General features: G+C 48.6%; 2 protein-coding genes across 10 annotated transcripts in view; one reads left to right on the forward strand and one right to left on the reverse strand.

The window, feature by feature from the left end:
* The first annotated feature begins 472 nt into the window (after window positions 1–472).
* Window positions 473–10,560, forward strand: ASB8 (ankyrin repeat and SOCS box containing 8). 7 transcript variants are annotated; one of them, XR_005591250.1, is made up of 6 exons: window positions 475–626; window positions 2,000–2,161; window positions 6,984–7,088; window positions 7,814–8,717; window positions 9,265–9,342; window positions 10,257–10,560. XR_005591250.1 is itself a non-coding variant. In XM_039514779.1 (4 exons), the coding sequence occupies exons 2-4, from the start codon at window positions 2,045–2,047 to the stop codon at window positions 8,444–8,446; spliced, it is 855 nt and encodes a 284-aa protein (XP_039370713.1). In that variant the 5' UTR covers window positions 473–622; window positions 2,000–2,044; the 3' UTR covers window positions 8,447–10,560. The 7 variants fall into 7 exon arrangements, 2 of the variants coding, with proteins under 2 accessions (XP_039370713.1, XP_039370712.1); XR_005591247.1 differs by having other exon boundaries at window positions 7,814–9,342; XR_005591248.1 differs by having other exon boundaries at window positions 9,190–10,560.
* A 3,826-nt stretch (window positions 10,561–14,386) lies between these two features.
* The window catches only part of PFKM (phosphofructokinase, muscle), a 51,031-nt gene continuing 49,973 nt past the window's right edge, over window positions 14,387–15,444 (reverse strand). For all 3 annotated transcript variants that reach the window (XM_039513873.1, XM_039513874.1, XM_039513875.1), the window contains exons 22-23: window positions 15,219–15,324; window positions 14,387–14,641 (exon numbers count right to left, since the gene is read on the reverse strand). In XM_039513873.1, the coding sequence (XP_039369807.1) occupies window positions 14,494–14,641; window positions 15,219–15,324 (254 nt within the window). In that variant the 3' untranslated portion in view covers window positions 14,387–14,493. The remainder of the gene's footprint in view (window positions 14,642–15,218; window positions 15,325–15,444) is intronic.

Consider the following 15,444-nt stretch of genomic DNA (forward strand, 5'->3'; position numbering starts at 1 on the left):
AGACACTTCCCATCCACCCCCCTAGTCAGGGGCTGGCTCAGCCTTGAACCAGGAGGGTTTCTACACCCCCCCAGCCCCAGATTTTTGGGTCCTATTCCCACCCTTCCCTGGCACCCAGGGCTTATGCAGCCCAGCACCAGCCACCCCAACCCCCCACTCAGCCAGGGCCGGGGAGGGGGGGTCCCCCAAAACCTGTCACCAGAACTAGGGGCCTCTAGGCTCCCAGCCCCACTAGGCCCAGCTGGGCTAGGGGCAGGGGGGGGTTGGGCCAAGAGGATTGAGCAGGGCAGGATGAGTGAGGAGGGGATTGGAGCAGAGCAGCGTGAGGGGCGGGGCCTGTAAGGTGAGTGAGGAGGGGATTGGAGCAGAGCAGCGTGAGGGGCGGGGCCTGTAAGGTGAGAGAGGAGGGGATTGGAGCAGAGAAGGCAGAGGGGCGGGGCCTTCAGGGGGAGGGAGGAGGGGATTGGAGCGGAACAGTCGGAGTCCTTCACTGCGCACGCGCGTTGTTTCGTCGTTGGCCTCAGGGGAGTTGTCTTCCCTTCCGACCGATGAGTTTCCGCCTCCGGTTGGCGACAGCGGGATCCCACTTCCCCCATGTCCGGGGCTCAGCGGCGCTGTCGGGGTTGGTGAGTGAGGCCAGGCCCCGCGTCACCCCTCCCCCCTCTGGTCCCCCTATCTCCCCTCCCCCCACTGCCCCGTCACCCCTCCCCCCTCTGGTCCCCCTATCTCCCCTCCCCCCCACTTCCCCGTCACCCCTCCCCATCACCCCCCCACTTCCCCTTATCACCTCCCCCCCTGGTCCCCTATCTCCCTCCCCACTGCCCCGTCACCCTTCCCCGTCACCCTCCCCATCACCCCTCACCCCACTGCCCCATCAGTCCCCGTCACCCCTCCCCAACTCCCCATCACCCACAGCCCTGTCATCCCCTCCTCTCACTGCCCCATCGGTCCCCTCATCACCCTTCCCTGTCATCCCCATCACCCCTCCCCACTGCCCCATCAGTCCCTCCGTCACCCCTCCCCAACTCCCCGTCACCCCTCTCCTAACTGCTCCCTCCCCACTGCCTCATTGGTCCCTCTGTCACCCTCTCTCCCCACTGCCGTCACCCCCCCATCATCCCTACCCCTGCCTGTCTCCTCCTCCCCCTGCCTCCCATCACCCTTTCTTTATCTTCCTCTGCTGTCTCCCTTTCCCTCCCCCTAGCCAGTCCCTACTTGTTCTCTTCCTTCCCCCTGTTTGGCCATCACCCCCTCTCTCTAACCCCCCCCAGACTAGTGTTGGGTGAAGGCAGGGGTGTGTGTGTGTGTGAGAGAGAGAGAGTGAGATTAAGGGCTCAGGCTGGAAAGTGTCACTCACTTGTGGTGTCCTTTCACTTGCTGCACGATGCCATGATTCCTAGTTGCCAGGTGTGCTGCTATGAAGTTATAGATCCTGCCTCAGAGAGCTACCTGCCATCAGAGGAAGGGGTAGGGTGGGGAGATGGTAGGATTGGAAGCTTTTTAGGGCAGGGATGGTAATTTTTCTCTGTATTTTACAGTGTCTAGCACAATGGGGTCCTGGACCATGGCTGGGGCCCCTTGGCATTACAGTGATACAAATGACCAATAAGCGTCTTTGGCTTCAAAAAAACTGCGAACATAGGAAGGTCACAGACATGCAGCTGTTACTTTTATCCCTGAATTTTATCTTTGTCTGAAGGGGAAACATCGGTTAGTTTTGAAGCTCTCGTAGAAAGAGAGCAAATATTGACAGGTTTCAGAGTAGAAGTGAGCTGTAGCTCACGAAAGCTCATGCTGAAATAACTTTGTCTCTAAGGTGCCACAAGTGCTCCTGTTCTTAGAGCAAATATTGTTGCTATAAATGCTGCTAGGAAACGGAGCGGAGTCTGGCCAATCTCATGGTCAGACTGAGTCGTCTTACTGAGATGAATAATGCCTGGTGTGTGGCTGGCAGGGGAGTGAAGAAATAATTTGTTTAAAACTTTTTTTTTCTTTCCAGGCAGTTTAGAGCATGTGAATTAACTGAAGGAGCTTGAGTTCCAGTATGTGGTATATTATGCAGAGCATTCAGAGTAAATACTCCTTGTCAGAGCGGTTGATCCGGACTATAACAGCCATACGATCTTTCCCACATGATAATGTTGAAGATCTTATCAGCAGGGTATGTAAATGCTATGTTGCTTTAGTGTTGTGTTTTGAAAGCTCCTGCTTCTCTATCTGCATATCTCTAGCTCATCTAACGTATGTGTGTGTGAATGAGAGGCACCCTGGGGCATGAACCTGGCTTTTGTTTCTGGCTCTTCCACTGTTGTGTGGCTTGGGGCAAGTCCCTTACCCTCTCTGTGCTGCTTTCTCCCCTCATTCTTTGTCTTGTCTGTCTGGATTCAGGGCAGAGACTGTCTTTTACCGTGTCCAGAGCAGCAGAGCTCTGATTTTGTTTGGGACCAGCAAGTACTATGGTAATAGAGGTAATAGCTTGATTGGGTGGCTAGGCGGATATCAAGTCATACTCCACAATTCAGGGAAATTAGAGAGGTAAGGTTCACACAACAAATTTAACTCTGCTGTGTTGTGTCTAATACTCAGCGCCCCATAATTATGTTGCAGAGCTCATCCAGATCTTCCACCCTCGAAATCCTCTTCTGTTGATCTGTATCTCACCTCTGAGGGCTTGGCTACACTTGCAAGTTGCAGCGCTGGTAGAGGCTTTCCAGCGCTGCAATTACACCCCGTCCACACCTGCAGGGCACAACCAGCGCTGCAATTCCCTGGCTGCAGCGCTGGCTGTACACCTGGCCAGGTTTTATTGGCCTCCGGGAATAAGGAGATATCCCAGAATGCTTTTAACTAAAATTACTCCCTTTGTTTTGTTATGCAGCCTCTCTTTGTTTTGTTAGAACCTCCAATCAGCTCCTGTTTGCTGTGATCAATCTGTGAACAATCAAATGAGATCCTCCTCTCTGTTGTGAACAGCTCTGTGGCTGCTGCTATCTAAAAAACAAACATAGCTCCTGTTTGCTGTGATCATCTGTACCTGGCTGTAAACAATCAAATGAGAGGCAGGCAGGAAACAGCAAATGTTCTGATTTTTCAAGTCAGGAAGCTAAACACACAGTGTTGGCTCCAAAATGGATGACCAGCGCTGCAAACCTGAGAGAAACTGCTTCCCTAAGGGCAGAGGTACTGTGAAGACGGATGCTATATAAAGACCTCCATAGAGGGTTCAGACCTTTCCAAATCCTACATGGAGGTACTAAAACAAGGGATTGCAGCAGGGCAATTTGCAGCCCTGCCATGTGGATGAGAAGCCTGCGTGTAACTGGCGTTTACCTTAACCTATCAGAGAATGCAGCCTCCGGCAGGAGGCAGAAGACGCTTTGTCTTCTGAGCTACATGCTACGCTTGTTGCGTTTGGTTTCTTTATTACATGTATCCCTGTGCCAATACAGTTAGTTATTGAACACTTTCTGTTCTAGCTTCTGGCTTCACACCCTCATATTGCCAATCTGAAGTGTTCAAAAGTCATGATTCAGGCCTTCAAAAATTGAGATTTTTTTTTTTTTAATTGGGGTTCTCTCTCTTTTTTTGCCTTGTATTTCTTCAGCTGGAGGGGTATGTTTTTCAGGCTTTTTCTCCATAACTGTGAGGGCTAGAAACATTTTTTTTCCCAGAAAAGCTGAGAGTCTCACATAATTACAGGTCTCTGGGAGGTGGAGCTTTAAGAAAAACACCAACTAATCTGAGAATTTGTGATTTAAAAACGAGAGATGGCAATTCCAATGTTTGACCTTTAGGGCTGAAAGTTTTCGTGCTTGGTCTCTACCTCCAGGTGACTTAAGAAAGAAAGAAAGAAAAGTACGACTGTACTGGAACTGTCAACTAAAAATTATCCTGAGCACCTATTTTTCATGGGGGGGGGGGGAAACTCTCAGAACAGCAGAACTTCAAAGCTTTAGACTAAATTCAACCTTTAATAGTGTTAGAATATTTGAAAATACATGGAAAGCCTGATGTCCTGTATCCTTCTGCTCGCATTTGGTGTAGGAGTTTCACAAACCTGCCTTTGTCATTAACAAAAATCCCCACCATCTTCATCCCAGTTACCATAAAATTCCTCGCTCTTCCCGCAACATTCAATGAACGAAGCCTTCAGCTTTTTCTTCTGCCCACTGCTATTGTCAGTGTTAAATACCATCATTCTGAAATTTCTGCCCCCGGGTAAGATAACCAGGGAAGCATTCCCGATCCGGTGCGTTTGAGCAAAATATTCAACTAACGAATGCAGTATGGTATGGATTGTAATTCATTCTATTTAACGTAATAAAAACCTGCAGCTTTTTTCCTGTCATTTTGGGCTGCTGCAAAAGTTTGGTGGGTGTGTGTGTTGGGGGAGACTTAGAGAGAATATGAAGGGCCCTTAGAAATGTATCAGGAAATAGAGGGGTGTGGAAGGAATATGAGTCAACCATATAATCAATGAGACGGAGAAGAGTCTTTCTGCCAAGCGGACTCCTGGCAATTACTTTTCTCCAGCATTGATCAACAGGAATGTCATGTATCAGAGTGGTAACTAACCACAGGGCCGGTGCAACCCAGTAGGCGACCTAGGCGGTTGCCTAGGGCGCTGACATTTGGTGGGGGGTGGCCGAACATCTGGCCTCCACGGTCGTCGGTGGTATTTTGTGGATGGGACCTTCTGCCACCTCTGTCAGGGGTGCCATTTTGGGGGCGGGACCTTCCGCCGCCTAGGGTGCCAAAAAGGCTGCCGGCACTCCTGGGTAGCCATGTTAGTCTGTATCCACAAAAACAACGAGGAGTCTGGTCACACCTTAAAGACTAACAGATTTATTTGGGCATAAGCTTTTGTGGGTAAAAAAACCCCACTTCTTCAGATGCATCTAACGCCATTTGACAGAGGCCAATGATGTAAAATGGGCCGGAATAGATGCATTTACTAACGCCGTTCGCTATTCCCTGTTTTTTACCCATGAAAGCTTATTTCCAAATAAATCTGTTAGTCTTTAAGGACCACTGGACTCCTCATTGGTTTTTTGGGAATGTCATGTCACTTCTGGCTGCATGAGAGAAGGGGAGAAAATTGGGGGGGCTGTTTAATCTCCAGAAAAGGCACCTAGAACTGAGATTCTGCATATTGTGCAAATGCTTAAATGTTAAACTCTTCCAAACCTTATTCTTAAAATTACACTGTAAAATATGCTCAGCCTGCTGCAAAGGAAAAGGCTTAGCATTTGTCATAGTGTCAGATTACTCACTCGCTTGGAAATGGCAGAGGGTCCAGATGAGCCTTGACTGATTCAAGCAGCTGCTGAGTTTTTTTTAATCCCCAGGTATTTCGAGGTTAAGCAAGCCCAGCACAAGTGCCATAAATCAGCTTGGTGATTAAGGAAGCCCTTTGAAGTAGGCAGAATCCCTGGCTTCATGCAATATATTCTATAGCTGAACAGTACTTCAAAATCATACAGGTGCAGGACACACCTTAACTTGAGATTAGCTGGGAGGCATCTGCGTTATATAAATTTGTTTGCCAGTCCTAATGTGTCAGATGCTTGGATGCTGATGGCAAACGGCTGCCAGTGATCAGGTGCAGTATTGAAAAGTAGGAACAGGGCCCACCCCTGCCTTTTGCTAGAACCCCTATGGAACCAGAGCCTTCTCTCTAGAAAGCAGGGCGGTCCAGGAATAGAATTTGGAGCTGCAACTGAATTTGTCAAGGGTTAACTAACTTGCTGCCAGCTTTCTCAGCGTACAATAAAATTGCCACCAATGATTCTTGAGTCCGAAGGAAACGTCAGCTGATAGAAGTTGCTTGCCCGTGTTTGTTTGGAAGATGGCTCATATACCAGGTGTGACTGACACGGAGCTGATATGTAATAATGTTATGAACACTGTACATGACCAGTCAGAGGGGAAGTTATTGTATAGCACATTATGAGAATTTCCTGGGTGATCATATTGATCTAACTTATAGCGGGGGTAGTGCAATGTTCGTTATATGCCTGTAATGCTCAAATTCAGTGGCGTTTGTGCATGAGCACGCACTGATGGCTTCCTAGCTAAGAACTCCCAAGTGCACACTCTGAAGCCAATGGATCCTGCCTCCAACAAGTTGCAGACCTTGTTTTGCCGGAACTGGAAGTCACCTGTTACAAAGGGTTAAACTAGACCTGAGTATAGTCTGTTTTATTGTTTTAAAGATGTTTTCTCTAGGATGCTCTTGTTTTAAGTAAATGATACTTAGCTTTAAGGAGGCTGTTTGGTCACTGGTTACCACTCCTGGTGCCTTGAAGGGAACAGAACTGCAGCGTCTGAGCCCAAGTCAGACCTGCTGAGGCAACCGTGGTTAGTACCAGGAGACTGTGACCCAGGGCCTGCTCTTGAGAGTGGGAGAATCGTGTGATTCCATCCTTAGCCAGGTCACTGCTAGAGGCCTCAGGCCTGAGGGTGGGGGATGCATTCAACAGGATCAGATGATGTTAGAGGTGCAGTGCTCCTGGTAACTGACACACCAGTGGCTAGTGATCCAGGTTTATTAGGGCCATGGGTTGCTAAGATGTTGATCTGAACTTTTTCCTGGGCTTGAGATAAGGGCAGCTCTTAGGATGCAGGAGGGAACCCCTCTCCAGAGCCATAGTAGCAACAAAGGGGAGTAAATTACAAAGATACCGACAGAAGCTGCAAGATTTGTGTCCTGGATATGAGGATCTAGAAAGTGGTCCGAGTTGCAGGTTCTAATACAAAAAATTACCTGATATTACTCATGAGTGTTATATGCTTGGGACATCTGTTTAGAAACACTTTATAATAAGGTTCCATTGATACTGTAACCATCTCAGTATGTAACATCCGGTGTGGGAATCTCTCACATTTAACTGGTATGTGTATGTGACAGAAGCCATGATGTAAAATGGGCCGGAATAGATGCAATTTACTAACACCATTCGCTATTCCCTGTTTTTCCTCAGGGAGCCGACGTTAACTGTATGCACGGCATTCTGAAGCCGCTACACTGCGCTTGTATGGTTGCTGATGCGGATTGCGTTGAACTACTGCTGCAAAAAGGAGCGGAGGTAAACGGGTTTAAAAAACAGGAGAGCCATTCAGTTGGGAGCTGAGGCAGCCACAGTAAAGACGCTCTGTAGTTTGAAAGAAAATCAGCTTGCAGCCAACCTATTAAAAATACCTGGAAAAAAACCCTTTGGTTTTGGTCTGCGTCTAGTTCTCAATGAACCATAGTTACTGTACTGTGATCTTGAAAGGATGTATTTTAACTCTGAAGGCTTAAAGTTGCGTAGATGTACAGCACATGTATATAGTTCAGTGACTTGTATTAATGGCATCTGCCTTATGCCCTAGTCTGGCAAATGTGCACTTACAGAGCTGCACAACTGATGTTACACAATTCGGGAAGTCTTTCCTTACCTTTTCTGGGAGCGTGTGTTTGCAGTTTGACTCTCACACACACATCAGTTTGGGGAGGGAAGGAGGTTTTGTGGCTAATGCCTAGGATTGGGTGTAGGTTACGTTATTGACTTTAGCACAAGCTTCCTGTGTGATCTTGGGCAAGTCAGTGACCCCTCGTGCCTGAGTTTCCTTTTCTGTAAAACAGAGGTAAAAATTCCCTACGTTGTCAGAGTGTTGCAATGCAGAGTTAATGCAGCGAACACTGGTAAAACTCCCACCAACTTCAGTGGGAGCAGAGTTAGGTTAATGCCGAGTATTCTGCAAATCCCACTCAAAGATCTGTTAATGCGTAACACCCGTCTCCCAAGAATCCATTCCTCTGTCTCTGCAGGTCAACGCCCTAGACGGGTACAACCGAACAGCCCTTCATTATGCAGCAGAAAAAGATGAGACCTGCGTTGAGATCCTCTTAGAATACGGCGCAAACCCCAGTGCGCTGGATGGGAACAAGGACACGCCCCTCCATTGGGCTGCCTTTAAAAACAATGCGGAGTGCGTCCGAACGCTTTTGGAGAACGGCGCCTTGGTTAATGCTCGGGATTATAATGATGACACACCCCTGAGCTGGGCTGCCATGAAGGGAAACCTAGAGAGCGTGAGCATACTCCTGGATTTCGGAGCGGAGGTCAGGGTGGTTAATTTGAAAGGCCAGACGCCGATATCTAGGCTGGTTGCGTTGTTGGTCAGAGGACTTGGTACCGAGCGAGAAGATTCTTGCTTTGATCTTCTTCACAGAGCTATTGGACACTTTGATTTAAGGAAAAATGGGAATATGCCCAGGGAGGTAATGAGAGATCAGCAGCTGTGTGAAAAACTTACCCTGCTCTGCTCCGCCCCAGGTACCTTAAAGACGCTGTCTCGCTACGCGCTGCGGCGCAGCCTGGGTGTCCAGTTCCTGCCAGATGCAGTGAAGGAGCTTCCTTTGCCTGAGTCCCTGAAAGAATATCTGTTGCTCCTTAGATAAGCGAGCGGTAAAATTCTAGGGGATTCTGTGCTTGATTCACTGCCCCCCATTCCTTATGCTTTATGGGGATGCCAGTAACATAACTAGATTTGTGACTCAATCCGTGACATCAGACACTGGGTTCCTCCTCCTCACTCTGATGGTCAAGCTGATGACCAGTCGTCATCCAAGATTACTCCAGGCTCTAGGGCTCCCTCTCCTGTCTCACCCAGAGCTCCATACAGGACGGTGACCTCCATGGTGGCAGCTGGCACTACTGGTGGCTTAAAAGGTGTGTGAGGGGAAATACTTGTGCTATTTCGTCCTGCACGGGCCTGTTCCCCATCTCCAGCCTCTGGATTGCTCTCCGAGTTCAGTACCAAGCCACCGGCCGTCTCACAAGACATTGCTGAACAGAATTTGTCACCTTCCCTGCCACGGAAAGACAAATTATCATCCTGCTTTCTGGAGACTAGGTGTGGGCTTTAGCGAGAGAGATGCCTTCTCAATTAGGTGTGGAGAGCAGGCAAGGGGGGGATCTATTCCTGTTGGAAGGAATTAAGTATGGGACGGAGTCTTGGAGCATGGGAAAATCCCACATGGTTGCTCTTGCCTGTTGGAGGAAGTGAGCTGGTGCCAGTCAGCTTCTGTGCTGTCTCGACTGAGTCAACCAGGCAGCAAGCAGGACTCCTGCTTGCAGACTTGTTAGTTTTAGTGGTAGCTCCCACCCCAAGCACATGTATTTAGTTTGTATTTTTTCATAGACCTTGGAAGGAGAGCTCCTTCCTACAGAGTGTTTGTATCTCTAATCAATGCTTTCCGCACTGCACCTCCCCGAGCCTAAAGCACAGCACCCAGCTCTGGATGGAGGGAGTCATGAACAGAGTCATGAGCAGAGATAGAGAACTGTAGGGAAGGTAAGCCCTGTCTGGAGAGACACCGGTTTTTCCTTCACAACATGCACTGGGGGATTTCCTCCCCCCCACTTATTATTTCTAAGATGCATCAACTCTTAATTGTGGGGGAAGGAGATATTTTAAATGTGTTTCTAACAAAGCAAGTAGCGTGAATGCAGACGTTTTCTGAGAGCAGGGTGGGGTGGGTATGAGACGCCTTGGTGCTTCAGTAGCACCAGTAAGAGAGGTCGCCTGGCTCACTACTGCTGCGGGATCGTTAAGGCAAAAGAGTAGCACCCAGCACTGCTGCTGGGATCCAGCAGCACTTTCCAGAGCCCCTGAACTGCATCGTCTCTGGCTGATTTCAGAAAGGCTCCGGTGGAGCTGTCCTTCCCACAACTGCAGTAACGTTGGCTATTAAGCAGTGCTGTGTGGGTGTGATTGTAGGGCAGGCGGGTGGGGGGCGGGGCGAGGTATTAAAGTGGGGAGAGTTATGGGATTCTTACAATATAAAGGGTGCGCCCTCTCGAAAATACAATCGGCAACAACCACATTTTGTCCTAATGAACAGCCCCTCTCAAAATCCTGCACTTCAAATGGTTCAGGTCCTCTGGTGAAAGAACTAGATGCCAAAGTGTGGTGTGGGTCTGCTCCGTGGTGAGGGCTGTTCTCTGCTTCAGGAGATCACCCTGCTGAGAACATGCTTTTTGCATCTCCCAGTGGTGGCGGTGCCCTGCGCTACTGATCTCCAGTCCTGCCAGGTGTGAATGTATTCTGGTGCGGGAGAGACTCAGCTTGTAACCCTAGGCACTTGGTTTCTGTGACATATTCACTCACACTAACACGTTTGAAGGTGTTTGGTTAAAGTCTGACACTTGGTTTTACGCTATTCCACTGCCATTTCACTGATTTTTTTTTTTTTTTTTTGAGAGCAGCGTGTGTGAGAGCTCGCAGCACTTCCAGGAGGGAGAACTGATCAGCAATTCCTCAGGCAGTGCCCTGTTTTTAACAAGACTCTGTTTTCAATGGGGCGTTCCCTGAAACACAGAGTGACAGCATCCAACTAGGGAGAATGTTTCAAAATAGGAAAAGGAGCTGTTGGAAAGGTCTTCTGTATATAAAACTCTGCCGGGAACCATGAAACACTCCCCCCCACTTCTGGTTTCTGTAGTGATTTGTCTTGTTGCTCTCTGTATTTTATAGTTACAAAAATAAACCACTCAAGACCAGCTCTAAGCAGCTCCTGTGCTAGCTCTCTTTTCACTGATGCTGTCTGGGTACTATGGGATTCTCTCCCTATTAAACTGGCTTTGTTGCTCAGGCCTGGGCTACGTTACAGAGTAGTGCTGTACATCGACCTAACTGTAAGTGTCTATGCGAAAATGTAACTCGCCCACTACACCAACCTAATAACTTCACCTCTGCGGGAAGCGCAGTGCTTAAATCGATGTTGTTAGGTTGATGCGGTGAAAGCGTAGGCACCGCATTGCTTACATTGCCTGTTACATGGAGCTGACAGCTGGAGCCCTGCCACCCATTGAGGGATTAGGGGGCGGGAAGGAGATTCTGAGCCTGGCCTGGTGAGGGATGAGTGGGCGCAGGGGGAAAAGGGGAGCCCAAGCCTGAGCTATCTCCTGGTGAGGGATTGGGGTGGGAGCGGAGATTTGGTTAAATTAGTGTGCGCGCTCCTGGTGAGGACGCACACCGCTGACTGAAGGAGCTAGTGTGGACCTTAAAAATCAAATGAACCACTGCGGTGGCTGTATGTCGACTTCATTTTGTAGTGTAGACGTGCCCTGAGACTCTTCACAAATCCTTTTGCTGTCCTGGCAACGATCGCAGCATTTCTAAGAGACCGAGTTCGGCTCTAAAATGACTCCTCTCCGAGGAGTTCTCATGGAGAAACAGCGGAGAGCAGGCTGCCTGTGAAAGCTTTCTGAGCCTTGCTGTTAGTGAGCTGCAGAAAGGTGGCTCGGGAGAATGAGCGACTGTCCAGATCCCAGCCAGTCCTTTAAGGAATAACTCCGTTTCTCCTGGCTGCTTTCTCTCCGGCCGTTCCAGTGACGTTCACTTGGTCTCATTGATATTTGTGCTTTAATCCTTCTTTCCCCTTCTCGGTGACTCTGAGGTCTCCAGTCCTACATTATACCTCCTCCAGCCGTTAAGCACGCTGTTGTATCTACCATCCTTAAACCACTTGCTGCAGGATCCCTCCCCGTCTCGGGGAAACTGCTCTCTTCTGGCCTCGCTACTCCATTCCTTAACCAGCTGCGTTCAGCGGTGTGGCTGCCACTGATGCGTCCAGGATCAGACTCCTGGACAGTGCTGTTCTCAATGGAGAGCCCTCGCTTGTAGAATTAGTTCAGTGCTAAAATTTGAGATGTGCTACAAGACCCATCTTGTTACGCTGGTCTCCTTGCCAATATGAAACTAGACGGTAGGCCAGCGATGTTCTCAGAAGAACCTCCCAGAGTTTTGCCCTGTTTGGGAAGCTCCTGAAAATGGAGGGTAAAGTAGCCTTTGCCCTTTGGATGATGGGACCTGATGGGTCTCAGTACGTCAGAGGGTATTTAGCTACTGGTCAGAAGAGCCATGAGGGCCATCAGCTTAGCTAGTGCCAGGAGAAGCCAACCTCCTCAGAGCTGGTTGAAAAAAGGTAAGTGTGTTTTGGGAGAGGAACCCCAATTTATTGTTTTGGTGGGAAATAGTCCACTTGTCTTAACAACACAAAAACTCCCCTCCAGGACAAGATGTCAATTTTCCCCCCCGCACTCACTTTATTTTTATTTACTCTTTTTCTAGAAAAACTTATTGTAAAAAACGCCCTAGTTCAAAATGAAAACAAATTTCAACATTTTGTTTTGAAATTTTTGTAAAATTTGAGCGGGGGGGAATTTTCTGCCACACTGTCAACTCTTTTCTGTTTTTTTTAACAAAATAAAAAGCTTCCACCGTCTCTCTTCTTCACCTTGAATTTCCCTCCTCCGGCCCCTCCAGAGACCAGGATTCTCTTCCTGAGGAGGGCTTGTTTAGCAGCTGTTGGCATATGTCCAAGCTAGCACCTCTGCTGCAGTGGACCTTTCGAATGAAGGTATTAGCAGCAGTGGAGGGGATAAAGGGCTTGAATTCACGTGCGTGTGATGAAGCTGATAGAGATGGTATCTGTAACATTCTTTGGCTCTGGCCTCAGCTCCTGCGAACTACTGGCTGCTGTGTGTTGTGATATGGAATTGTCATCCCGGAGGGGGAGGGATCATGGTTGGGGGGGGGCATTATAGGCTAGGGGACTAGGACTCGGGCCAGGTCTCCATTAGACACTTCTGCCAGCATAGAAATGTTGGTTAGAGGAGTGACTCTTTTGGTGACCTTTCTATACCGGCAGAAGCCCTAATGTAGATGCAGTGATACCAGCTTAAAAGTGCTTTTTGCTGGCATAGGTTATGTCACTGGAGGAGCTGGTATAAGCTATCCCAGCACCAGCCAGTATGAGATGCATTTGCACTAGGAAGGTTTGCCAGCTATACAGGTAATCCTTTACTAGTGTAAACATCTGGAGAGCTGGGTTCCATTCCTGGCTCTGGGTGACCTAGTCGACCCTGTGCCTCTGTTTCCCCAGCTAGGGGGCTCATAGTTCTCTGCTGCAGAAGGGTGTTGAGGAGAAATTCCACTCGAGAACGTGAGGTGCTCAGAAACCAGTGCTGTGTGAAGCATCCAGCTAGCTGGACGTGAACAGATGAGGCCTAGTGTGTGTTCGAACAGTGGCATTCATAGGGCATTGATCGGTTAAGTATTTGATTGAAGTAGTTTGCTAGAAAAGCAGGATGCTGAAGTAGAATCTCACCCAGACCCTGTGTACATACTCCAGTAGCGAGCCCATATCCCCGCCATGGCTACGTTGCTGCTTTAGTAAGCGATCTCAGGGATGCCTACGTGTGCTGCAGTCACACCTCTGACTGATTGCAGTGTAGACAGACCCTTATAAGCTCTTTGGGGTAGGGACTGTCATTTTGTTGTGTTTGTCCAGCACCTAAGCTCAGTACCGATGTGGACACAACAAATGGATATAAACTGGCCATCAGGAAGCTTAGACTTGAAATTAGACGAAGGTTTCTAACCATCAGAGGAGCGAAGTTCTGGAACAGCCTTCCAAGGGGAGTAGTGGGGGCAAAAGACATAGTTGGCTTCAAGAGTAAGCTTGATAAGCTTACGGAGGGGATGGAATAATGAGATTGGTCCTTGACTATTAGCAGTAAATACGCCCAATGGCTTGTGATGGGATGTTAGATGGGGTGGGATCTGTGTTACTAGAGAGAATTGTCTGGCTGGTGAGTCTTGCCCACATGCTCAGGGTTTAGCTGATCACCATATTTGGGGTCAGGAAGGAATTTTCCTCCAGGGCAGATTGGCAGAAGTCCAGGGGGTTTTTCGCCTTCCTCTGCAGCGTGGGGCATGGGTCACTTGCTGGAAGATTCTCTGCACCTTGAAGTCTTTAAACCATGATTTGAGGACTTCAATGGCTCAGACACAGGTTTGATACAGGAGTGGGTGGGTGAGATTCTGTAACCTGCATTGTGCAGGAGGTCAGACTAGATGATCATAATGGTCCTTTCTGACCTTAAATTCTATCATTCAGACAGGTTGATGCAGGCGATTCCTGTTCATTCAAGTTTCTGGAGAAGTTAAAACCATAGAGGTGCTCTAGTAATTCTACCCATAACGTTTATTCTCGTTTCGGTGGCACTTCCTGCCATAACACGAGCTAGTTCAGAAACACGGCGGGTTTCTTTTAAAACCGTTACATAAATTAGACTCTAACGTTTTAAAATAGTTAACTCGGATGTAAAAGAAGCCTGATTGACGCATCCATTTAAACTACCCTGTGGAAGCTAAATCAGCCCCAGAAAGTGCATTTCAAAACTTTTTTAACCAGTAAATTAGGCAGTTTTATATACCAGGATCTTGCATTGCCATCCTGTGAGTTGTGTGTCTTGTTTTCATACACACACGTGGCTGGCTGCAGCCCCAACTACTGTATAAATGCTAGACTGCTGCATGCTGAGCTGGGGACGTGAGCTAAAACAGTGAGAACTTTATTTCAGAGGTCCCTGATGCCAAAAGCTATTTTCAGAGGCAGATCTGCTCTTGTTCCAGCTGTTTTGCCTCGCCAGTGGTTCAGATGTTGGCTTCAGCAGGCACCCCCTTGTGCGTGATGTGTTCCAGGTGGGCTTTCTCAGAGGTATCCAAGTCGGCCTTGTATTTGGCCAGAATCTTTAAGATTGGACGAAGTTTTAGCCACCACTGTTGTTTGGGGAGGCGGTGCCTGTTGGGGAGAAAGGAATGTGTATTGTAAAAACCACTCCCGAACATGGGACACACGTTAGGCATGTCGCTTGATGCAATACTGGAAGGTGCTTTACGGCACAACTGCTCTGTACCCTTCATAGAATATCAGGGTTGGAAGGGACCTCGGGAGGTCATCTAGTCCAACCCTCTGCTCAAAGCAGGACCAACCCCAGACTTTTCCCCCCAGATCCCTAAATGGCCCCCTCAGTGATTTTTAACTCACAACCCTGAGTTTAGCAGGCCAGTGCTCAAACCACTGAGCTATCTGTCCCCCCTTACTCTGTCTTCTCCCGGTTTCTTAAATGAGTTGAGCAGTGGGGCTTCCACCACTTCTCTTGGGATGCTATTCTGTACGCTGAGAGATCTCCCCAGTTGGAAGACTTACCTGATGTTCAACGTAAGACACAGGAATATCATAATTAGAGACCAGCCCTCTACAACTCCCTCGCTTCCTAACCCTTTCAGATGTTGTTTTCGTATCCTCCCTTACTCATCAATTTGTCACCAGTGCGGTAGATGCACAGGAAAGGGGGGAGAATATTTGGAAAACCTACTCAAAATCTGTCTCTTCTTCGAGTTCGGCGAGTGGCTGGAAGACGAGACTCCGTCTGCGCATGCCCAAGAGGCAGGCTGAATCCGCGGTGTTGGCAAAGATACGACCTGCAAGGAATTGGAGTGAAACCTTCTTAGTACTTCAGGCCCCATCCCTCCAGTTCATCTGCAGCTCGCTGATTGTGTGCCCAGCTGCATGTGCAGAGGAGGCAAAAACCTGGACAAGGA

Source organism: Mauremys reevesii, linkage group 25 (assembly GCF_016161935.1).
Source record: "Mauremys reevesii isolate NIE-2019 linkage group 25, ASM1616193v1, whole genome shotgun sequence".
Taxonomy (NCBI): Eukaryota; Metazoa; Chordata; order Testudines; family Geoemydidae; genus Mauremys; species Mauremys reevesii.

What these genes read in the sequence shown, in the direction of transcription:
- ASB8 (XM_039514779.1), top strand. Translation starts at nt 2,045, where the DNA reads ATGTGGTATATTATGCAGAGCATTCAGAGTAAATACTCCTTGTCAGAG. An exon ending in TTGAAGATCTTATCAGCAGG is followed by an intron (nt 2,162 to 6,983) that starts GTATGTAAATGC and finishes GTTTTTCCTCAG; the next exon opens with GGAGCCGACGTTAACTGTAT. An exon ending in TGCTGCAAAAAGGAGCGGAG is followed by an intron (nt 7,089 to 7,813) that starts GTAAACGGGTTT and finishes CTGTCTCTGCAG; the next exon opens with GTCAACGCCCTAGACGGGTA.